Source organism: Mastigoproctus giganteus, chromosome 1 (genome assembly GCF_048544385.1).
Source record: "Mastigoproctus giganteus isolate SK-2022 chromosome 1, ASM4854438v1, whole genome shotgun sequence".
In the NCBI taxonomy this organism is placed as follows: domain Eukaryota; kingdom Metazoa; phylum Arthropoda; class Arachnida; order Uropygi; family Thelyphonidae; genus Mastigoproctus; species Mastigoproctus giganteus.
Genome location: NC_143575.1, coordinates 239,867,961 through 239,894,093, shown reverse-complemented (window position 1 = coordinate 239,894,093; position 26,133 = coordinate 239,867,961). Strand labels below are relative to the sequence as shown.

At 38.8% G+C, this 26,133-nt stretch overlaps 1 protein-coding gene across 2 annotated transcripts in view; it reads right to left on the bottom strand.

The window, feature by feature from the left end:
• Positions 1-26,133, bottom strand: part of LOC150091685 (very long chain fatty acid elongase 1-like) — a 55,349-nt gene that overhangs the window by 25,221 nt on the left and 3,995 nt on the right. Inside the window, exons 1-2 of one of the 2 annotated variants that reach the window (XM_090376410.1) lie at positions 15,496-15,610; positions 9,920-9,994 (exon numbers count right to left, since the gene is read on the bottom strand). In XM_090376410.1, coding sequence (XP_090232536.1) covers positions 9,920-9,980 — 61 coding nt within the window. In that variant the 5' untranslated portion in view covers positions 9,981-9,994; positions 15,496-15,610. Of the gene's footprint in view, positions 1-9,919; positions 9,995-15,495; positions 15,611-26,133 lie in introns of those variants that run through there. The other variant, XM_090376404.1, reaches the window with a different exon arrangement.

Genomic DNA, 26,133 nt, shown 5'->3' with positions numbered 1-26,133 from the left:
ATATCACCATTCGAGTTGCTCCTTCTTTGGACCCTTTCAAGAAGCTCAATGTCTTTTTTCAGATGAAGTCTCCATACTTGAACACAGTATTCCAAATGTGGTCTTACAATTGCCTTATACAATGAGATTATGACAGAGGGGTAGCAATGGGGGTGCACAGGGGACCGAGCTTCAGGGGGGAAAACTGAAGGAATTATCTCTCACATTCACATTACATTATCGCACTCAGGGGCGCCAGGAAGACATGTTGGCCCGGGGCGTCAACTACCCTAGAGGAAACCTCCTTTTCCTCCTGCTAGATAACGCTCGATAAATCATCGAAGATCATAGGCTTCCTGGGTACTTGTTTACACTGTTCAGAAAACTTCATATCTGCCCGTATCGTAACTCCCAGATCCTTTTTTCCTCCACTGTTTTTAATTCAACCCCACAAAGTGCATAATTTATTTGGGACTTGCTATTCCTCAAGTGCATTTAGCACTTGAGAAATAGCAACCTTGCATTTAGCAGCATTAAAACAGCTGGTACTTCTCTGACCATCTCTGAACTATGTTCAAGTCGTCCTGAAGGAGCACTGCTTGACACTGAGCGTTAACGACTGCGCCAATCTTTACGTCATCAACAAACTTTGACATAACGAATTCTTTCCCTTCGCCGATGTCATTTATCAAAATGAGAAAGAACAATAGTGCAAGAACCGATCCTTGAGAGACCCCACTCCTGACGTTACACCAATCCGAAGAATATCCATTAATCACAACCCTTTGCCTTTTGCCCTGCATCGTTGATGCTCCTAAAACCCTATTACAACAACAATAACAACTTTCCAATAATCCCAACCTGTTCAAGCTTATACAATAATCTTTCATTAGGGACCGAGTCAAATTCTTTGCTAAAATCAAATATCAAATAAACTATGTCAAAATTATTCCCTAAATCAAGCTAATGAGTAAATGTGTCAGATAAGCCTACTAAGTCACACCATCATGATTTACCCTTAACAAAGCTATGTCGTGTATCCTTCAGAATGTCATATCTATCTAAATGTCCCTTGATTGCACTCTTAATCATTGCCTCTATGATTTTTCCTACCACTGAAGTCAGACCAACCGGTCTCTAGTTATCAACTTCACTCTTAGAACCTCTTTTATGTATTGGCAATACACTGGCACTTCTCCAGTCCAAAAGAATCTCCCCTGACTCCAAAGACGCGCTCATAATTAACCTCAATGGTTCTATGCATTCCCTCGCGCTCTTCCTCAAAACTGCAGGATATATACCATCAACTCCGAGAGCCCTATTTGCCTTTATGCTCAAAAGTTTTTCTAATAACGAACCATCTGTAAATCTTTACTTTCAAATATATATATATAAATTTGTCCTGTCTTTGAACATTATTCAAGCACATTAAAATAAATATATCAAAACATTTTGTCATATTCCAATAAAATGCTTCTGAGGCGACTTTTTTTTTTCAACAATTGCCAGGATTATTGAGGAAAGCTTAGGAGTGAGCTGCCATTATAAGTAACGTTAAAAACAGGGGAATATTTAAAAAAAAAAACTTATAAAATCAAAAGAAAGCATTTATCCTCACAGCATTAAGACCAAAGAAAAGAAAAGAAAAGATATACACTCCCGCCTATAGAACACTCCTAAATGTGGTAGAACATTGAAGAATACTCCTAAATGTGGTAGAACATTGAAGAACACTCCTAAATGTGGTAGAACATTGTAGAAGACTCCTAAATGTGGTAGAACATTGAAGAACACTTCTACATATGATAGAACATTGTAGAAGATTCCTTTCAGGAATCTTCTACAATGATTCCAGAATATTCTAGAAAGTGAGAGTATTGTTTCAATATTATAGAAGATCGTAGATGATTCTAAAGTCTTTTTCAATAATATCAATTGAGAAGTAAGAACTGTTACATATAAAATAGAAAATTGTAATAAAGAAAGACCACAGCACAGAAAATATGGGCAAAAAGTTGAATAAATTTTATTTCTTTTAATTATTTTTAGAAATTAGACAAAACCCATTTTATAAAACGTGATAAATATTTACCCAATTAATATTGACAAAACAATACCTTGTGGGGGGGTAAGAAAATTTATTATTTGATTTAATTTGAATTTGAACCCTGCTGACATCTCAAACCCACCTGACATTACACTAATCTGACTGCAATTCACTGAAAATTCTAGATTCTGGGGTGGGTAAAGCAGATGTTAGCAGACAAACATTTATTTACAAAAATTTACAAACCTTTAATGAACATTATGTACAGCATTTACATTAAAAAAAAAAAAACATACTGGTGTGCAAAACTTAAGGACCAGTCAGGTTTTCACTTGTAGCTTCTCAGAGAGGTGGCCTGGATATGGGAAAAGCATACCAAAGGAACCTCGTGAGGTACAGAAATGATGAAGGAAACAACAGCGACATAACAACGGAAACAAAACGGTACAGAGGGACTTTATTCAAAAATGGCAACATAGCACTGGCTGTCATGATTCAGATGCATCACTGCCAAAGATAGAACAAAGGGAAGAGGTGGTCCTCAGTAGGAGATATGACCACTCCTAATGTTGATGCAGGCTTTGCACCGCCTGTCCATACTTAGAACAATATTGTTGATAAGTTCTTGCAGTAACATCGTCCATTCCTCTGTCAGCGCCATCTTCAGCTGGTGAACATTTTCTAGTGGGTGTGGACGTGCCGCTAGGCGTCTCCCAAGAGCGTCCTATATGTGATCGATGGGATTTAGATCGAAGGAAACGGGCAGGCCAATCCATACGAACAATGTCCTCACTTTCAAAGGCATAACACAGCTGCAGTGCAGCTGTGATGCCTTTGGAAAGTGAGGACATTGTTCCTATCACAGTGTGTCGTATCACAGCTCCATAAACACGAACTTGGGGCCAATGGCACCTCGGAACAGACGCACATGGAGAAGGATTACCTCAGTACAGTAGCGTGCACCGGTTACAGAACCGCCATAACGATCCCGTTCAGTGATGCTTGCGGGGTGATACAGTGTGCCAACCTCTCGCCAGATTAGCTGACGTCCAGAATCGCTGCTGAGACTGAATCTACTCTCATCAGTAAAGGTAGCTTACCCCATTGCACTGCTGTCCAGTCCTTGTGTTCGATGCACCACTGTAAACGGTGTCTCCGATGAGCAGGTGTTAAAGGGACACAGCGTATTGGCCGTCGGGCAAACAGTCCACCTTTGTGGAGTCGCCTAGCCACAGTAAAACGCGATATTCCTGCTTCCTATGCAGCTGGTTTGCAATGGATCCCGCTGTCTGGTGTCGGTCCCTCTTAGCCTGTAGGAGTATATATCGGTCATCATTGGGCGTTATTTTTCGTTGATGACCACCACTGGTCTTTCGAACGTTGTACATGTCGTTCTAAAGGCCCGACCACGCACGTGAGGCGATGCTATGAGCGATACCGAACTCTACAGCCACACTCCTCACACTGCGACCTTCCTCGAGCTTCCCAATTATTTTTTGCATGTGCACCAGCTTTCTACTGAACGGCCTCGGTTATGCAAATCGCCACAGGCTCTTTCGTTTGATTTTGTGGTTGTAACCTTTTGAAACAGTGTTTGACCTTAAGCTTTGAACACCAGTGTATATACAAGCATACCAATTTCCATATATTTGAACCATACTACAGTACAACACACCACCTCTCTCTCTCTCTCATCAACTATTCTCAGTTTATAATCATAAACATCAGTTTGCATCAGTTGCATCTTATTTAATATTAATCCTCGATGATTACTCCATCATTCTCTGCCATTACCAGTTTTCACCACTATCATCAGTAAAACTTATTTCAACTCTTATTACTTTGTTATATCTCTTAGCTTTTAACCCATGAAGTGTATTACAACTGTTATCCTCTTACCTCAGTAATAAAAACTGGCCTAAAACTGTCCATTCCTAAACCCAGTGTTTTTCCAACTTTAACTTTTATTACATTCAACCTAAATATTCAATCTTAGTACTGTATTTACTACCTTTAACTTAATACTCGGGCATTAATACTAATTCTCACTCTCCATCGCCCTTCCTGGATTTATTTTAGCAAAACAGATATTTCTATTTTAATTCGTAAGATCTATTCTTACAACCTTTAACTAAATATGGGCGTACGTGGGCGCTCGACTAAAACACCTTCATTAAATGCTCCATCCAACGAGTTTATCAAAAATGCCTGAGGATAAGATGAGACCCTACGATTAGATGCGCAGTTGCCTGGCCAGTAAACATTTTCTGAGACGCATGTATTGCTCTTGAACCATTGAATGAAGAAAAAAAAAAAAAAGGAAGCCAGATAGATGTAAACGAAAATAGCCTTGACACGGAAAACTCCAAGGATGAGCAGGGTAAGTTCGAAGAGGTATTAAAGGAGGATGTTCAATTATAACCATACACTGCCCTACAAAAACATTGTACAGTTGCTATCTTTAATGATTTAGTATTTAGAAAGAAGGTAGCAGAAAGAGTTTATGGGATGCGTGATTGTTGGTGCCGGTACAGAGGGAGAAGAGGAGAGATAAGGACAAGAATGTCTTAAATCTTATAGAAGAGCTTTCCATCCACTATTAAGTTGACCTCATGAAAAGTATCAAAGGGGGAAGTTGTTGTTGTTATTTGGTTTTTAGGAGCATTAGCAACTAAGGCCATATTGCTCCAGGATATGCGGTGGTCATTCACTGACCTTTCCGCATCTTCCGTATTTGGTGGTGATGGGCTCGAACCGCGGTCTAATCAAGAAGCATGTGCTACGTACTGCTGCAGCTCCTTCCCACCTGGCTACAGAGGCGCCATCAAAGGGGGCGGGAAGAGCATAAGGTTTCTTGAAGTAGTAGCCTTCATAACTGCTGAGGATATATCCAGACTGTTTTAAGTAGGATTAAAGCAGCGATTCAATCTCACGGATCGGAGATTAGTCCTCTTTAAAATAGTCTCCTTTGGCAATTTTTTTACCTTGTAAAAAAGTTGCCAAAGGTAGTGACGGAGAACACTACAGAAAGACTCCTGTTTTTATCCAATCTATACCCGGTCCTCGGCTGACTCGGGTCGAAACACAAAGACGAGTCCAAGAACCACTGGAGAATCAACCAAACACAAACTAACACAAAGCTACAATATACAGATTAACTTTTCAAAAAAGCGTGCGATTGAAGTGATGAAAAATACAGTTCAGTGATGTGAGGATTATGGTGTTCAAGTTCCAAGTGATCTTTATGCGCAAATCTTACTGTAAACAAAGAGACCATTAAAATCCCATACGTGTATTCTGCAGTGCTTTTAGTTGAGAGTATTTCGGAGGTGGGAAAAACTACAAAAATCCGTAAAAAATTATTTAAAAATAAACACATGAATTGAAAACATTTAAAGGCGAATCAATGAAGGGTTAAATAAATTCTCAGCTCACTACATTCGACTTATTATCAAACTAAGCATACTTCGGGTACATTTTGTTCCATATTGTTGTTAAAAACAAAATGGAACCAACGTTTTTCCTACTTGAAGAGGTTCAACGTCCCTGCACAGCGAGCCTGGATGCACTAAAATTTCTTTCACTGCTTACACTGGTGGTACCTGTTTGGCAATTCTCGATAGAATCTTGAATTCCCCTCCGTGGTTTCTCCACCGATCAAGTAAGTCACGAAGTTCAACACGATGAACGTCAATATTCATATACAGTGGTAGACAAAAAACTGCATCACTCGTGAATTTTGCAAATAATATTTTTTGCGCTGCATTGTGGGTAGCAGAAATGTTCGAAATGCATTTGTTAGATGGGATATATCTCTGTGCTGCCACTTTATTAGATACACCCGTGCTGTGCACACAAATGGTTTGTCCCACAACGCCGCAAATCACATGACCACAGTTGTGGATATAATGGCAGCAGAACAACCTTCCTAGTATCAGTTAAGTGTACAAACCGTAGCAAGAATTGGGTAAAGGAGTGATCTAATGGACTTCGAACGTGGCATGGTAGTAGGTGCAACACGTGCTGGATAAAACATCTCTGAAACAGCAGTTATCCTGAACTTTTCATGCACCAGTTTCAAATGTGTATCGAGAATGGTACAACGAACAGAAAACATCCTCTCAACGGCACACCCATGGATGAAAATCGCTTCTCATTGATGAGAGAGGTCAGAGGAGGATGGCTAGAACTGTGCAAACAAACAGACGGGTCACAATGTCGCACATCACGTCAGAATACAACCTTGGTGCGCAGAACAAAATAACGCAACGAACCACTAGTCGCACTTTGTTGCGAATGTGGTACAACAGCCGACGGTCACATCGCGTACCTTTGTCATCAATGAAGAACAAAAAAGCACGCCTCCTGTAGGCACAGCAACACCAACACTGGACTATCCAGGATTGGAAAATAATTGATTGGTCTGACGAGTCGAAGTTCCTGGTGCATCATGTTAATGAAAGGCTCAGAATTTGGGGAAAACAACATGAATCCATGGACTGGTCATGCTGACGATTACTGTGCAAGATGGTGGGGGCAGTGTTATGGTGTGGGGATTATTTTCTTGGCATACGTTGGGTCAATTGATAAACATAGATTCACTTCGAAATTTCATATCGTATCTAAACATGGTTGCTGAACAAGTGCATCCGTTCATGTTGACAGTTTATCCTCAGTTAGATGGTTACCTCCAGCATGATAATGCGCCAGTGCAGAAAGCTCGAATCACTATGGAATGGTTCCAGGAACATGACAATGACTTTTCTTTGCTGCAGTGGCCCGCTCGGTCCACGGATCTCAATCCTATTGAACATCTTTGGGATGAGCTGGAAAGTGCTGTTTGCTGCAAGCCTACACCTCCGTCGAATCTCAAGGAACTGCGTGACACACTCATTTTTGCATTGTAGTCCATTCCTGCACAACGTTTTCAGCACCTTGTTCAATCCATGCCTAGACGAATTCAGGCTGTTTTGAAGGCTAAAGGAGACTCAGCACGCTACTAGGTAGGTGTACCTAATTAAGTGGCAGCACAGTTCAGGGCAGCACAGTGTATCTCTGTAAATGAAATCCAATTAAAAAGACTTCTCCTGATATACCTAATTGCCATAAATATCTTCCCAAAGGTTAAAATGCTTAATTAATGGAAATATGAGAAATCATGCAATGGCAATCATGACAACCAAACATTCATTTTATTGCATTTACGTGAACAAACTGAAATGACAAGTTAACGTAATAGTATTATGTACTGTAAATCAGCAAAATAAGTCCTCAATATTTGTTTTTCCTCCTCGAGCTGCAATTACAGCCTTGCAACGACCTGGCATATAGTAAATCATCTTCTGGATATACGGTTGCCCAATTTCGTGGTGGCACACCCTTACAATGCTCTCCTGCAGCTGAATCTTACTTGTTGACTTCTTCTGAGAAATTTCAGACGACATTATGTACCAGCAATCTTCAATAGGGTTCAAATCTGGACTGTATAATAGTGTCAGTCCAACACTGTAATGCCAGCACTTCTGAGGTATGACTGCACCTTAAGAGAGAAAAACGAGGGAAAACATTGGTGTAAGTATGTTTTAAGCTTTGTGAGAAAGGAAGACAAACTCATCATTAAATCTAAATAGCGTAAAACTTAACAATTTTGCTGTGTGGTAAGATAATTTCTTCAAGTGCACAACACAGACTAGTTGAACTACCGAGGTCAGACCTGTTGGATTAACCCTCACCCAATTTTCCAGTTCGCTTCACAGGCGTTTAATAACGTTCAAATCGGGACCACGAGCTTGACAGAATCCTGATTGAACTATAAGAAACTTGTGCCGTTCGAGGAAGGAACAGGTGGTGTGTTATGGACCATTATCCTCTTGGAACAATATAAATTCGTACCAAATAGTGTGCTCCTTATCCTGAGACTGCTCATACTTTCCAGGCATCCTCTACTCCCATGCCTGCCCATCGGATTGGACGTTGCAATATTCGTTATTGTGGACCAATTGCAGCCTTCGTTGCACCCTTCAAGGAAAGATTGCTGATTGCGATTAGTGATGTTTGCCTTATGAGTCGCTGTTTTCCCATTAAAGTTGAGGATGTTGAGCTCTGTACGTAGTATATTCTACATTCCTCGACTCCTGTTGAAGCCTTAAACTTCCAGTCGATGTTCTGCAAGCGTGGCTGACGAGATTGTCATACTACCCTCTCCGAGTACCCTCTGTTTACTTGGTGGACTTCTGTGGTTCCAGTCCGTTGCTTGAAGTTAGTGCTACCATGACGCTCGCTTGCATTTCACGATAACATCTCCTACGGTCAACTTTGGTTGGTGTAGGCTATCAGCAAGAATACGAATAGCGTGTCAGTAACAACCCTCTCGAAATTAGTCAGCTCTGCTCAACGTGCCATGACGAGAACAACTAACTTGTGTGGTTCATTCGCCTTCCAAATTAAGGAGTGTCTATATGGAGGGCAGTGCATAATATTAAAGAAATTGTCAATATCGTTAATATCGTATGCATATAATATCGTTAATATCGTATGCATATAATATCGTTAATATCCAAGAAGAAAATGGAGAGAACTGAATGAAATACTTATATGTCAGATATTTTTAATACCAAAATTATTTCGAAATTTGACCACCGAGAACAAAGCAACTTATTCATTCCGATAAATCAAATTAGCTTTGACATGGTCTTCTCCTTATAATTTCCTTATCGTGGTCTTCTTCTTCGTCGTCAAGATAAAAAGCTTGAAGCTGTATCTCTAACTTAAGCAACCAGTGAAGTTCGTTTTAAGGCGTTGCCTAAAAGACAAAGGACTTTTAATCAAACTTTACTACAGAGAATGGTATTGTTGTTACAGCTCCCAAAGCTTACGAAAGACATCTCAAGGTCTCTTTGTTCAGGAAGCATGAATGTATTAAATATTGTAATGTGTTTCCAAGAATCACTTCTACCCTAAGAGTAGAAGTGATTGTACATCAGCATTACAAGAAGTGTTTCAAAGAATTTATGACAACCTTTCAGTTTTGAAGGGCGCAATCTTTATAAGGTATTACTCAAATTCAAATCGTATCATGTGACGTTTTCAAGTCATGGAACCCCACACCCAATTAAGTCTTGTAATCCAGTGTTTTTTTTGAATTCCAAGTAATGTTTCAAGGTGGTTGGTATTGGTCGACCTTTATTTGGTTGTTGTTGTTTTTGGGTTTTTTAGATATATGTTTTTGGATATATTATGTCTCTAAATTGCATGTGTTCTGTGTTTCATTTTCTGTTTGTTAGACGCAAAATCCGAGTTTCCCGGGAGGAAGAACCATGATATCCTCTCCTTAGAGTGCAACTAACTCAGCCACGTTGTGAAAAAGGCCCATAAAAATTCCTCTCATCGTCGACGGGACTCGAACCCCGGTCTTTTACACCCTGTGTGGGGAGGACGGCGATTCTACCAACTGCTACTCACGATAACCTTTATTTGGTGACTGTGTATAAGTGGAAAGGGGGTATGCCCCATTATGTATCATAATGTTCAGCCTTAAGTTTTAACAGATACACAATTATGGTGTATAATAGTGTCCAAAAATCTTCTAATTCAGCCACTTACCTGAGTTAATCCACCAATTTATCGTCTATCATCTTATTTTCACCAAAATAACTAATACCCGCGATATGAAGACTTATAAGTTAGCCAAAATATTAATTAAATGCGAAACGTCAAGTAATGACCTTGAAGCAAAGTCATCCAAATATAATAAAACATTAAAATTACAGATTCGTGTATCATCACACCAGGGTTAGAAATCAGGTTTATATAATTTAAATCTATATGAATATAAAAATAAATTTACCCACACACAGAATTCTATCGGTATTATATCTACTTTTCACCACTAACCTGGAACACCAAATATTCGCTCTTCGATTACTTCTATCAGGTGAGGAATCTGAGAACCCATCTTCGCTTTTGTTTCTGCAAATACGTTAATAAAATGCTTTAAATATTTCTTGCGAACATAGGGCAACAGGCGCATAGAATTCAAAATCTTTAAATAAATAAAAACTCAGTTTAAAAATAATAATGCAAGTGTAAAAGAGGAAAAACAAATGAATTGGGAGAAATATTCCGTGATATCAGGGACATAAATGTTTGGTAATATAATGCAGCTACCATTAGCAACTATAAAAATATTTGTCATAAATTATGCAAACTAAAAAGGTGTTTTTCGATGTTTACTCGATTTAGAACTGAGTATGTGACTGCGAGGGTGTTGTTGTTGGAAATAAAGGTATTACTATTGTAGAAATGCACGTTTTTGGGAAAACAAGTCCCTGTTTTTCGATTCCCTAAATTTTTATTAAATGGAAGAACACAGAAAATAGCACGTACATTGTGATTGTAGAAATAGTAAAAAGCTATTATTCGCAGGTCTTTTATGTTATTCAGAGTATTTTCTTTTAATTAATATTTATAGCTTACATTCCAAAGGCTTCGAATCGACATTTAGACTTCTAACAGAACGCCCTGAACGTTTTTGATGGTATCTTGAAGGATTGTTGCATTCAATTCAGCATGGTTGGCTCCAATACTCGCGTAGTTTCCTCTCGCTCTTTGAAAATCACGCAGTTAATAAGATGCACGAATCTCTACGTGATATGGGTGCCAATATCTATAGTTATTGCTAAATCTCTTAAGAAACAATTAACTGGAATGGGAACTGTGACATGTTTACAACAACTCTCACACGCCTGTCGACATGCTTGTTTTGCCTTCTGCCAAAGAGAATACCTTAACACTCCTTCCTAGTTTGGATTATTGCCAAAGTGGATAGAGAGAGATATTATGATGAGTTATTAATGAAAGAAAACTGAAAAGCCTTTTCACATCATCACTCATGACAAATTCCCGATAGCCTCTTCAGGTTTATTTTTTATTTATTGTTATTTTTTTTTGCAAATTCGCCGTGAGCTTCTCCTAAATGAGTGCATGTAGACAGAAATAATTATCCACATGTATGTGTCTTTTACTCTAGAAACGAAAAAGAAAATTTACACCCTGAGAAGCAAAGTCTTTTATGATGTCATTTATGAAAATCAAAAACAACAATGGTCGTAATACTGATCCTTGGGGAACCCCACTTCTGTGCGATATCTACTCAATTAATAGGGGCCATGTAGCACCTTAAGCCGTCGTAATTTCCTTCCCTGAAATTTTAAACCCTTCTTTTGCCTTTTAACTACTGTAACCAGTCTGTCTTCATCGTCCACCGTAGAACTCCGTGATCACTTCCTGCTACTGGTTCCTCTGCTGTTAGCCCTGTTATGTCATCTGATTCATGTCATCTAATTCTACAAAATAGATTCCTTCTACCTACAAATGCGGACCAAGCTGATAGAAATTTCCCCCAAAAGCTTTGCAGAGTCCTTCAAGTCTTGAGTTAATCCACAAGGCATTCAGCAAATAATCCCTCCTATTGTGTCTGGGCAGAATTACAGACACGTGTACATTGTGACCTAACTCGCGACATTTCTTCAGCATGGTCCTGTATTTGTCAAATCGCCAGATCGTGTATGCTTAATGTCATTAGTCCCCACATGAATAATAATATTCTCTTTAACCCCCTTAAAAACATAAAATGAACTTCTTATAGAAAAATCATGGTATTGCGAAATAAACTGCATTTAGAACTAATTATACTCTTGTGGGTAGCGTTTGATGAGACTTGTTTAGGGGAAATTCCCAATAGAAAGTATTGTCTCTCTGCTGTTTCATAATTTGAATGTTTTCAAAGAATGAAACTACTCTTGTGTTGATTGGAGTCAACAACTTACGTCAGAAAAACGTTCTGAAAATCGAATTACAAGTAAACTGCGTTTAAAGTATAATGGCTACCAAGATATCCTACAATAACAACTTACATCGTTATTTAAATCTGATAATAATTACACTCATACTGGAAGCTGTGTACAAATCGTGCGTCCTGTATTTATGGAAATGAGGAAAGAATAAAAAACGGCATTTTCCCCCAAAAGAATTATAAAAATATTGCTGAAAACAGTTTTTCAGATTCCAACCATTCCAGTTAAAATTACAACCCATCATAGGTTGTTGATTTCCTAAAAATATTTAAGGCAAAGTCCCTTGAAGGCATGCCTTGAATTTTTTCGCACATTAAGGATTCCTCCAACAAGAATTGTCTTTGATTAACATCTTAATTTACGGATTAATGAACAGTCCCCCTTTTATCTTTGCGTGTTGTGTTCTTTCTTACAAGTTTCCTTTAAATGTACGCCAGCATTTACAGTATGTATTGAAAACTAGGATTTTTAATGGCAGCACGTTTATAACAACAACAACATTAGAGAATGCGAGGTCAAAAACATTATCTCTTTCTTTCTTACTACTTAGGGAAAAATTGTGCATAATTACAGGTTGAATGTAAACAGGAAAGGACACTTAGAAATTGTTGGTGATATTAAGCATTTATTGGCGAACAAATAAATACTTAATTTTGAAGAAAATGTCTGTTTGGCCATTTTAAAATCACCGAAGTATTTCATAATACCAATTTCGTTTTATCCAGTTAAAAGCTCGACTAGCTGCTCCATCTGAACAATTCAGAGAGTTGGGTCAACTACTTTAAAATATTTATTATCTGCCCACGTAACTTCAATCTACACTGTTGAATCAGTCGTAGGGCAATTGAGATATTAGACAGAAATCATTGATTATCTTAAACTCGCAGCATACTTTTAGTGGCTAGATCTTCCCTTGGATTAAGCAAGATAAGAAGTTTCATTCAAATCTCATTGGGATTGTGGAGAAACTGACTTTAATGCCATTAGATAACATTAAGGCAGCCATATTGGAATATGTTGAATTACATGAAGATAACGGTGGAGTTGCTGCAGGAATATATGGTTACAGTGGTGAAGTCTACCCTTAGTTTTGGTGTGTTAGAAAATTAATAAACTTGAGAGCTTAGTTTTATTATAAACTGTACAGGATACTCTTAACTTATACTGTTTCAGTCGTCTATACACACACGAATTCGTAAGTTAAATTTAAAATTATGATGGATGAGGTGAAAGTCGCTAGACGATTCTGATCATTTTGGAGGTACCCAGACTTAAATTTAAGGAAATGATAGACATTATCATCTGGTGGTCTGCAATAGCTTGTTCCGCAGAAATTTAGGGTTACTGCGAAGTATTAACACGTGTCTGTAGGAATATTCTGCCGACTTCAAAAAGGAACAGACGGTCTGGGAAAGGAATATTGATATTAAAATGGGAGGTTGAATCTAGCAGGGATGGACATTGCATGGGAAACCCACACTAGCGAACAGTCGAGATGTAAATTTAAATATTGAAGTACGAGTGATTAAATTTCTGAGCGAAGGTGGGCCAACAAAAAAGGGCGGTACACAAATTCGGAGAACAAAAAGACAGCGCGCGTAGCCAAACAGGAGGTCAGCAAGTTGAGAGAGTTCTGACAGAGTTATGATGGAGTAGTAAGTGTGTACGATTAGATAAGTACTGAGGTCAGCAAGTTGAGAAAGTTCTGACAAAGTTAAGATGGAGTAATAAGTTGTTTAGGGTTAGATAAGTCCTGTCCTGTCAGCCAGTTGAGAAAGATCTGACAAAGTTAAGATGGAGTAGTGAAGGGTTAGATAAGTTTAAGTACAGTCAGTAATTTAAGAAAAGTTAGATGAGTTTCATGATAGAAGAGAACAGTCGAGTAGTTGGTCATATGGCTGGTGATGGACGAAATATAGTAAGGAGAAAATAAGCCTAGTCCGTAATCGGAAGATAGAGAAAGTGGCCCGTATATAAGTGAAGTGTACTTTAAAAAAAATGTGTAATTAAGATAAGGTCCCAAGATAAAGGTAAAGAGAAGGAGATTCATAGATGTAGAAAATTTTCTTGAGTAACATAAAGTAACAGTTTTGGAAGTGGGATATTTCAGAGAGATTATAGATAGAGTGTTATATATATATATATGTGTGTGATATGAACTGTCATAAGCTGATAAGTCAGAAGTAAGGTTGTTAGAATAACCTAGGGATTGAGATAAATATTGATTTAAGAGATGATTGCTAATGTATTAGAAAAGATAAATAAAGTAATTAGAAAGAGATTACCCTTAATGTTGCTAATTGTGATATAATGGAAGAAGTTGTACAAGAATATAACTAAACTTAACCAATCATTTTATGCTTGTAAAGTAACAGAACAATACCAATTATAATATGTACTGGATCATTGAACAATTTCATTTATGTAATAAAATCTTGTGTATATTTTAAACGAAGTCTTTGTTTAGTCATTTTGAACATACAGCCAAAACCAATGGAGGAACATAATAATATAGAAACCCCTTAGAACCTGAATGCTCCTGATGGACATACGAGTCAGATTGCAAAGTACCTTTATTAGGTAAGAATAAATATAAGGGAGGATATAAATAACAAAAGGGGTTAAAATAAATATAATAAAATAATTAATCATTATAAAGTAAAGATGAGCACATGATGACCAACAACCGCCAACACCACCCGAAGTCGGCAATCAACTGACTGCCCATAGCCCGTATAGAAGAAAGCAGGGTTTAACTGACCTCATTGAACAAGAGAAGAAGGCGATTAAGAACCTGCGATGTCACTTCCAGGAAAACACAGCACCAATCTACCAAAACTACTATATTTGAGTCACCCAGTAATTTCTTACACAAATCCATATATGTATTATGTCTGCGTTTCCTAGTTTATTTTTCTGGTTGTTTTTCTCCAGTTTATGGGGACCTTGCTACGTCTGAGACCGATTACCTCAGCCACCGAGCGAAAAAAACCCATTAAAGTTGCTCGCGTCATTGATATGATTCGAACCTGGACTTTTTCCATCCGGTGTATGGAGGACGGTGGTGATACCGCTGTGCTACCGCACAGACCGCACCAATCTACCAAGCCATTATAAAGATAGACAAACGGCAATCAACCTCAAGAAGGATAGCACACTCGCACACAAAGAGGCTACAAGGATACTCTAAAGACACTCCGTGGCAGACAATACAATGACTTCCATCAAGGCTATATAGATAAGATGGCGACTACCAACGCTTGGCTCACGCAAGGAAAGCTGTTCCCTGAGACCGAAGGATTCACGCCCACCATCCAAGACAAGGTAATCAACACCAGGAACTTACATTGTTAAAGACCTGGAGTGACAGATAACGTCGGCATCGCTTGACGATGCCACCTGGCCTCAGAAACAACCCGCACACCGCAAAATGCAGGGTTATCACCTATACTCAGTACACTTACAGATATGACCAGGTTCAGGATAATTCAAATTAGTATTACTATTAGTAATGGCCACGTGGTGCAAGTAAGCATACGGTTTATGCTGCACCAGCCAATAAATAAATACTTCAGAAGCTAGGGTAAATATATCAGTTTATCAAATAAAGCATACCGTATTACAAGTATGAATGCCAGGCTTTACTAGGGACTCCAACCCACAAGCTGTACTGGGACGGCGCCATAATATCGGATAAAACGATCCAGCACAACAGACTAAACGTTACCCTCATCGACACTGACCTAGTTCCTTCCAAGCGTTCGCTCACACCCGTTAAACCTTTTCGCAAGGTCAAACACGCCCAAATAAGTCCATCAAACTTGCTTGAGGAGTATGACTAACTTCTGTTCTGCGATACGTTGAATTCTAATGTTTTTAAAACTGAAAATGTTTAATGGTGTGGTCAGTGACCTTAAATCGCTCGTTGGTTTTCTCTCTGCTAGAATTATAAGTACTTTCTCTTTACCACGAAAAACTGCACTATATCTGTGCTTCATAAATCTTTTTTGACGTCGCAATGCCATGCACGTGCCAAAAATAATTCCACACCCCAGCAAGGACTCTGTAATTAATTGACTAACGTCACTTATAATCTTTCAAAAAAGAAAAAGGGCACGTGAAGAAATAAGTACCGTAACTTTTTAACAAATAATGCATTACAATCCGTCATTCCTTCGTTACATCCAGCGAAAGACGCAGTAGAGACGATGGACATGATGGCAAAATTTGGCGACACCCACTGCAAAAAATTCTGCACTACATGCTTGACCCACTTTAAACTGAAGAAATGGTCTTCTCTCTCTTGCTTTTCACGCGCAGTTAGTATGCCTTCCAATAGCAGATTTAAGATAAATTTCCTCGATGATTTTGAACACTAGAATCATTGATTTGTCCACCTTAAGTTTACAGGAAGTACAGAGGAAAAGAGAAACAGAGAATTTTCTCTTCAAAACACTGCGTGCATTCAGACATCATGTTCCGCACTAGTGACCTCTTTCGTGCTTAGCATACATTAGCTAACTAATTTACATTTTTACAGCCTTAAAGGCAAACAAAGTACGTATACCAAACAGCCTCCCCTTTTCCTGATACGTTTATGGTGGCCCAATAGTCATTTCAAGTTGCCACTTCTTCGGCTTTATAAAGAATCAAGGAAACTGTTAAAAAAAACATGGTTGATTGAATTTTCTTATTAAAATTTGTAATTTCATAAACTACGCCTTTATATCCAACCCTCCCCACTTTAGACATGCCTACAAACTGGATTTTCCACTATTTCACGTAAAAACAAGTTGCTTCCATCACTACCAATGCCACATCAGCCTGTCTACGTAAAACGTGTGGAATAACCAGATTTACAAAGTTGCGTTCATAGCATCATTAAATTCCATTTGACTGAATTGTGAAATTATCTTGAATATAGTCATTGAGAATTCGGGAAGGCAACTTCAAATTTATGTGTTTTTTAACATTAGACTTGAACGTACCCTCTGAAATAAATTAGTTGTTCAATGCAGCTCAATGAATTCAACTTTCTTTTTGTTTCTGCGCTCATATAAGGGGCTCATAAGGAAACCCAGGTTTCTGTGGCATGCCACTTAAGTTTTTTCTTTGTGGTTGAGTAAAATGAACGTGTGGGGATATACCCGCTCTGATAATAAAATTGTAAGATTTTTTCATCAGCAAAGAAGGGTGAAAAGAGAAATGGACCTTAATTTCATAAATTGCATCGTTATTGAAATTATGATAAAATTGAAGTCTTAAAACTCTTTGAACAGGTCTGGTGAATTCAGATTGCACTTACTGGATCTAGAAAAGTTGGGCAAATGGGCTCAAAAGTGGCAACTGATTCATCATTGTGAGCTGAACAAGAGGATACATCACTCAAATACTGGATTTACCAAAGCAATATGTTATTTTAAGACGAAAATAGGGAGCTCTTTGAGCTGGGCACATTAATTACCAACAACCAGAACTTTCAGGATATACAGTATCGCTGTCGGGATAAACCCCTTGGGATTAACCACGTATTGGGACAATGCCGCAAGCAATTATGGTCAAACAATGTACCACCCCACATGTGGCAAAATAATCTCTTAATCACTGAGAACACTGAACTTGAAAGTCTAACAGTGCTTGGGCTGATGTGTAATCCTTGTACCAAAATAAACCTTACTAAATTGCCCAAAGCTAAAAGACGCTATTTATTTGCGATCAGTGTAAAGAAAATATGAAACAAATAACATCCTGTAAGGCGCCAGATGAAGCTCGCATTCAAGAACCACAAAATAAACACCCTGAAACTCTAACGGATATCGATGTTGATACTCCTGAGAGTGACCACGCGTTAGAAATAGCTTATAAAATGAATGAAGAAACAAATGAATCGCTGGATGATAATAATAATAATTTTACACAACTTCCTCTGAGCACTCAAGATTACTTAGAGTAGAGTCCTATCCGACCTCCGACAATTAGGAAATCACTACACGTTCTCTGAATAAAAGCACGCAAAGTGAAAGTTTAGGCAATGTTGAGAGTAGTCATGCACTGCTAATAGCAAGTACGCTTTCCAGAACACAAGAAGAGCTCCTAAACAACTCTCAGCAGCAATAGAAAGTATAGCTTTGAATCTGAATCACCTGCATCGCAACGCATAATATAATCAAGAAAATCTAGCGGTTTTGATTGATGAAAACCAAATACTTCGAGTGCAAAATACAGAAATCTCTCAAGAGCTATTCGCCCTCAAGCAATTCATCATGAATCTCCATTTATCAGAACATAAACTGAAACCTGAAAGTACAGCATACGACAAGTACAAACAACGGAATAATGAATATCATGATTCAGACGCGATCTCAACAGAAACCCGACAACTGGTCACTGATAGCAGTGTCACACTAGAGCCAGAGAGAATCCCCATATTTACGTGTAGCAAACAGTTCCCACTGATGATCTCATCAACAAGTGACCACATACCGCAAACGGAAGAATGTTTCCTCACCTTCGAACAGGAAAAAATCGCTAAGCATCCGCATAACAGTACAACCGTTTCTTCTCAGAGCTGCATCTCAACGCATAATAACCCCTCATCTGAAATTCATACAATAAAAAAGATAACAGAGGATACATAGAAAAAGGATATTCAGAAGATAAGGGGTGTAACACTTGTTGGTACTAATTCAGTGGATACAGTCAATGAGGTCGTCGGCTGCAGCCTAAACCCGCCCCAACAAAAACAATCGTTTTGGCGGTCTTATGCCGAAGTTACCGCTATCAGACCAACTAGTGTCCAACCCAAGAGTAGAGACAACCAAAACGCCACCCATGAAGAGAACCAAACTCTTAATCTCGGCGCTGTGTCTTATTTCCCTCCATCTCTAATACAGGCACAATATGGCCTTAGCAGCCCTTGTGCCATTAAACAACAAACCACCACCACCAACAACATAACTACAATATAACGGCTGTACTGACTCGGGACACAAATATTTGTGTCAAGATTAAATCCAAAAACCACTATGCAGGCAATCACAGAAATGTATTGGAAGGAATACTCCATCAAAGTAGAGGCTAGACAACTACGTACGAGGCACGCATCTTAAGCCTCTTTCATTGTCTCAAAGCCAGCCGATCCTTGCCAACCGCTAATCAGCTTGGACCCATGGCCACAAAATACCTTAATCAAATCTTTTGAAGACAGAAAAGCTTGTGTGCTCCAGAGAAGACATAATAATACTCAAACATAGCAACTACAGAGTGTCCCATCCACACCCACATCTGCAGCTATCAGATGCTACATTCACAACAAATAAGTTGCAAACTCCATACACTTCTGTCTACTCTCCGTACTGCAGAGTACGATATTATTTGTTTAATGAAGACCTGGCTGAACCATAATGAATCTATTGACACCCTTTGCCTCCCTTTGAACTATGTTGCTCAAGCTAACGGACGGGCCATTCGCCATGGTGGTAGAGTAACAATCATTCATCTATAAAAATTACTTTTCTCAACATAGGACCAATCTCAAGTCGCTCTGAAAACTTTGAAGCCATCTCTGTAATTCTTCACCTCGATGAAATTAGAATACAGATCTGCACTGTCTATCTCCCTCCAGAACACACCCTAGAGGTTAGAACGGAACTAGGAGCCTGGATTACTACCAACCTCCAACCGAACGTCCCTACTATTCTCGTAGGGGAATTCAACATGCCCCTGCCAAGGTACTCAATGGCCAGGTCTTCTGTGGAAAACATGTTACATATGGTCGACTTTCATCTTTCGATCTTCAAACATCCCTAACTCGGGGAAATCAGCAGTTCGACCTCATTTTTCCCAACATCCCTCATACATAACTTATCAAACCAACCTTCTTTTTCAAATCAGATCATCAACCGTTGGATTGTGAACTTTATGTCCACTCTAACCTCTCTAGTACCTCGGTTGAAGGATGTGGCCCGCCCCATACGGGAAGATTCTTTTCAGACAAGTTCATAAAGCAAGAAATAATCCTCCATCGCCTCACTACGTATAAATAACATGCCCTGTTAGAAAAGTTAGGGCCCGAAGCCGCTTCCATCCTGGCTGAAGAATTATTTAAAATAGCTTGTGTTGGTGTGTCTAAGGAGATTCGGATCTCACATCAACTCTCTCGCACCAGACAATACCGGTCGGCTGGTAATTTACATGAACAGCAAGATTCCATCCGGATCCAATCTTGATATCAGACCTCTAATAACAGAAATCACCATAACCAAAGAAAATGTAATTCAGGGATTAAATAGTCTCTCAACTAAATCCACTTTGGGCCCTGATATGTTCCCCCTCTTCATCATGTAATTAAGCAGTCCACTTATTATTGAGGTCTTGCTACACATATTTAGAGAAACCCTACACACTAGAGTTATCCCTGAAATATGGAAACATTACATTGCAAAACCCTTGCCTAAAGTCAAACATCCGAAAGACAAAAAGGATTTTCGTCCCATCTCCATTAGCTGGAATTTATTAAAATTGTTCGAGAAGACTCTGCTGCCAATTCTTGTCATGCATTTTTTTCCAGAAAAGACCTCCATATTTACACACTCTGACGAATTTAATGTACACCCTATTTCGGATCCAAACGACTCTGAACGCCAAAGAACAGATTGATATAATCTATTTAGATTAAAACACTGCTTTCGATAATATCTCAATCAATGGCTTGATGACAATACTTGAAAGGCATTTCAGAAAACAGGGAGAATTATTAAAAGTCATCGCTTCCATTCTCAAACAAAGGCATTTAAGAGTTGAACTTCCAGTCGAACCACGTCATCTACAGAGGAGTTCCCCAAGGTGGCGACATTTCTGCACTATTTTATGCTGCCGCTTTCGACTTCTTCCTCTCTACGCATCCTGATTGCAGCTCTTACGCAGATTACATAAAACTCTTCATCTCGTCAAAACACGGTGACAAATCTGAGGGAATCAACGCCCATGCCACTGCCCTAATAGAAGTATTTGACCATTATCTTGAGAATATTAGCCTATCCATAAACCCGACCAAGTCAGCACAAATGTCTTTCACCAACCTGAAGAAGAAGATGAACATAGACATTTACATCAATGGTATTAAGGTCCAAAAAGTCTCGCATCACACTGAGCTAGGTCTTACATGGGACGAAGGCCTGACCTTCCAACAGCACTTCGCCAACACTAAGGGAAAAACTCTGTCAGCAATGTGGGCGATAAAATAGGAAATTACTGGAGTAAACAACCACAAACTTGCCACTCACTACACACAAACATGTCTTGTTCCGATTCCCATGTATGCCTCGACGATCTGGTCCTCTGCTTCCCTCACTAACATCAAAAAAATTCATGGGTATCGAGTATTGGATTTTAAGGTGGTTGAACCGTATTAATGGCCACCCTTTCACCATCTCGAAATCAATCATGTATTCTAACCTTGGTTGCACCCCTTGGAATCAGTTGCTCATTGCAGGAAATCTGCACAACCTCTGCCAACTCCTCACTGATCGTCTTTACGCCCCAAATGTCCACAATCTTGTTGTAGGCCCTAGGCTTTCCTGCGTCCTTTGCAATGATGCATGGATGCCCCTAAAAAGCTTATTACAGAATTTAACAACGCTTGGAAGATTTTTTCCGTCTAACGTCCTCCAATCTTAAAACACCCTGAAGATTGATCCCTACAAGTTCTGTGATGAGAAAACGTACAGATCTGAGAAGATACAGGACATGTACCACCACATACAACTGTAGAAGTTTCCTGATTGTCTCCTTCAGGATGGAATCTTCGTTGAACTCTACTTTGCTGAAGAATTAATTTGTTTTAAATTATTATTATTTTTCGATGTATATGTGTTAGTTGTATATATTACGACACGTATGCATTTATGTCTCTACCTTTTGCTTGGGTCACTGTATGTATGTGCTTTGTTGGTTCGTATTGGATGTTATTTGTAATATTATTGTATAGAAACTAATGTTTATTGCGTAATTTACGTACGACTTCTACGTATGCTGTCTAAGTTATAATGTACAAATGTATAGAGGCACCCTCCCAGCTGAAGGCTGTTCAGGGGTGAAGCATATGCAATAAATTGAATAAGAATAATAATAACTGTGTGGTACCACCCTCAAGGAGGTGGAGAATGAAAAAGACCTGGGGGTATTTTGTGCAGTCAGATAGTAAGTTCGCTGAGCACTGCAGACGGGCCGCCAGAGCAGGTCATGGAGCCTTGTCAATGATATACAGGAATGTTTCTAGCAGGGACAAGGAGGTGATTATCCCTTTGGTCAGGCCTTGAGTAACGCGCACAGTTCTGGAGGCGTCGTTTTAGGAATGATGCAGAGTTGCTTGATCGTGTACGGAGAAGGGCAAAAAGATTGGTGATGAGGGGTACAAAGGGGTGCTCTTACCAAGACAGACTTAAGTTCTGCCAGTTGCAGCGCCTAGAGAGACATATCCGAGGTAATCTGATTGAGGTTGGGGTGTATAAGGCCTTCAACGGGTTGAACAAGCTCAATACTGATGGGATTCTTCCTCTTGCTCAGATTAAGAACCTTGGGGTGGGGGCATAGATTCAAACTGTGGAAAGGCAGTTGTAGAATAGATGTGCAGAAATTTGCGTTTAGCCAGCGGGTAGTTGATTGGTGGAACAGACTTCCATCTGAAAGCATAAATGAATGTAAGGCTGAGCTGGACATGCATTTGGAGTGAATAGATGAGTGAAATGGGAGGGGTTTTGTTTGTTTTTTTTGTTTTTGCTGCATCGTATGCCTCTGCTAATTGTGATGCTAAATTAAAAGATTTTTAATTAAATGAAGGAAGGATATTTGCAGGGTAGATATAAGAACAATTTATATGCCAATAAATAAAGTGGCAAGTGGCTTTTCAAAACGAGCTGGTGCTTGGTCTTCTGAAAGAAAAGATAGTCACAGTTATGCCTAAATAAGCTTGTAATTTTTATAAGTAGGATCTTCTTATTTAAATTCAATCGGTGTTCACGGTTGACCATAATTTTACCCTTAACGAATACCGTCTGAAGTTTATACGGAACCATTTCTCCCTTTTGGCCCAAGGCATCTGTCCTCCAAATAATCATAGTTTGCCAGATGCTGGGAAGTACATCAACAGTTCTTACATTAAGCTACTGGGTTAGTGGAGCTTCACCTTGACCTGGAATAAGGTTGAGCTTTTCTTTCTTTCACTTAAGGAAAGTTTCCAGACAAAGCGACATAACAGGTTCGTTGAATTCCAGCTAAGTAAACAGCAAAAGCAAACATGTTAAATAGACGCAACTTTGACGCCATGGGGAACTGTTTCAGAGCTGAATTAACGCCCTCGGACACATTTGTTTTAAATAAATATTAACTGCAGGGGTGTAGTTAATATTTATTTCGAACGAGAAAAGTCTGAAAGAACATTTTACCCGCTCAAGCCAATAAAAACCCGAAACTTTTCTTTCAACCTTGAAAAGAGGGGGCCCAAGTGAAATATAGATTTATCTTAATCATTCAAGTTTTTTTTTTTTTTTCTTTGTAGGCGTGATAAATTATTGTCCAAATCCAAACGCTAGAAGCAGTCTCGTACCATAAATCCGCCTTACTTTTGGTAGGGCAATTGTTGTTGTAGTAGGGTTTTAGGACCATCAGCGAATAAGGCCATATTTCTCTGTATATGCTGTCTCTAAATTGAGGATAAAAACGGGAATTTCCCAGAGACCGACTAACTCGGTCACGTTATGAAAAAGGCCCATAAAAATTCCTCAGGTCATCAACGGGACTCGATCTAAGGTCTTCTCCACCCAGTGTGGGAAGGACAGCAATTTTAACAACTATGTTACACCCGAGGGCTCCAGTAAAAGTAAAATTTAAGTTAAAATAAAGAATGTCATTAGAGTTCAGAGGAAATTTTGAATAAAATTCAAATACAGAACAGTTGCAAGAAGCTATCCAGAAAACAAAATCGTTAATAGGTTTGGAACTATTGGGTCTGTTTTCAGCAATAAAAATCTGTTTAATTGCATTTTAATGATTGTTGTTTTCTTGTACCATTTTTGAATAAATGTTGAGATTTTCCTTTTAGGAAAAGCTGCCCTAAAATAATTACACTGTCTTTTGATTTTCCTCGTTTGAACAAGGTGGTATATTAAAATGTTTAAGTCGATTACATCAGTAAGAAAAAATATCTGGTATTGGCGCATTTTTTACAAACTGAAGGTCTAATTGAAGCACGTAGAAGGAAAAATAAAGGTTATAAAGGTGTGGAATAATTGATGTAGGAAGTCTTAGAAGAAGATTAAAATATTACACAAACAAGGAAATGTGGAGTAGTAATTATAAAGGCCACCTAAATCACATTAATTTTCGATTCCTTCCTTCCTCAATCGATAAGCAAGGTTCAATGTCAGAGGCAGTGAAAAATATCAAAGTACTGTTTGGGATTAACTCCATTATTCTAAATATATTCATGACTAAAGTTAAACAAAATCACTTGATTTTTACAAATACGAGGTCATGGACTGCTGCGGTATAATTTACAATAAGCACATCTAAGGGAGTGAGAGACTTAATCCCCTTCGAAATAGCTTCTTTCTTAGAAGAAGTTTAGTCCAACGAATTTCCTACCTTTGGAAGCACTTCTGAAAATCTGATTTCGAACTCCAATTCGAAATCAGTATATTGTGTAGAAATCAGTGTATTATGTTTGTAAACTGCATGTATTCTATGGTAGATTTGCCTTTTGCTGCATGAAAAGCCGGGAGTTTCCGGGAGGGAAAAAACATGCTGCCTTCACCTGAGACCGATTAACTCACCAACATTGTAAAAAATGCACTTACAAATTCCTCCCGGCATCGATGGACTCGAACTGAGATCTCTTCCACACGGTGTTGAGAGGACGGTGGTCCAACCAACTGTGCAATCCACGAGGGCCAATGCCTATCGGAATGAAAGAGTTTAATAGAATATTAAGCCAGAGACAAATAATTAATGAACAAACGTTAAGCAGTAAGTAAAGAAAACTTTCAACACACCATTAACCTCAATAGGACATTGGTGCACACCATAGGAGATAAACAACGTCATAATTAGCCTCCTATGAGAGGCACTGATTGCAGGGCAGGCACTGAAAACAAAGATGAACAGAAAATGAATAGGCTTTAAGGATGAAAATCTCCAGATATTGACTGAAAGTCTGTAACGCCTACAATCTAACTTTCTGCTGCACATTTTCCGAGAGATCCATACAAGTAGAACCATCTGCATGGTGATTACGAAGTTCCAAAGAGGTTTAAAACGAGGGTTATCTCAAAAGGAACGCAGAAAAGCGGTTAATTTAAAATGAAATTAAAACCTTCAATGTAGTCTCTTTCGCTCCTCATAACTGCTTCCCAAAGATTGGGGAAATTTTGCAGACTTGGGTCACAGCCGCACTCAATGCTTCAAAAGACAGAAATCTTTGTCAACGCAATGGTTCCTTGAACTTGGGGAAGAGATCACAATCGCAAGAACTCATATCAGGACTATAAGGGAGTGCGGTGCTCTTAACTTGTACTCGGTGAAAGCAGTTTGTACAGACTGCGTGATATAAGATCTTGTATTGTCATGGAGTACGAGCACATCGTCTTGTAATATCTGTGGCCGCTTCTGATGAAGAAATGTATATTCTCCACTTAACCTTTCCAAGTGGCACATGATCAAATAATGCCCTCAGGCCACGTGACCATTTCTTTTCACCTTTGATTGTTGGTGGCGACATTCAGAGGGCCGTAGGAAAGATGATTTGTTCCACTGATCTGCTTCAGTTCAGGTTCAAAAGTCACGTGTCCATGGCTTCCTCCAAAATGGTGTTAATTATTATTCACGATGTGTTGTCTCTAAATGTCCTCTGTTTATCTGACTATAGTCCTTCGCGGGTGTAATATACATTAGACACGTACCCGCAGATACTGGAACCGCACCTGAACTCGTCCCGCATTGATTCCACCCATAACTAGCAAAACAAAACAAAAAAGATATATTAAAGATATATTTTCACAATCATCAGCAGTACCTTTATTGTGTAAATTACATAAAATTTTATATAATTTAATTGAGAAAATAAAATGAAAATATATCCATAACATAATTAATTTTACATATTTCTACTTTGCAGAAGGAGGACATCACCAACAGTTCGTGGGTTCAACTGCATTCTTCTTTTCTTGGATTAGAAACCTAGCTGCACAAAAATCTCTT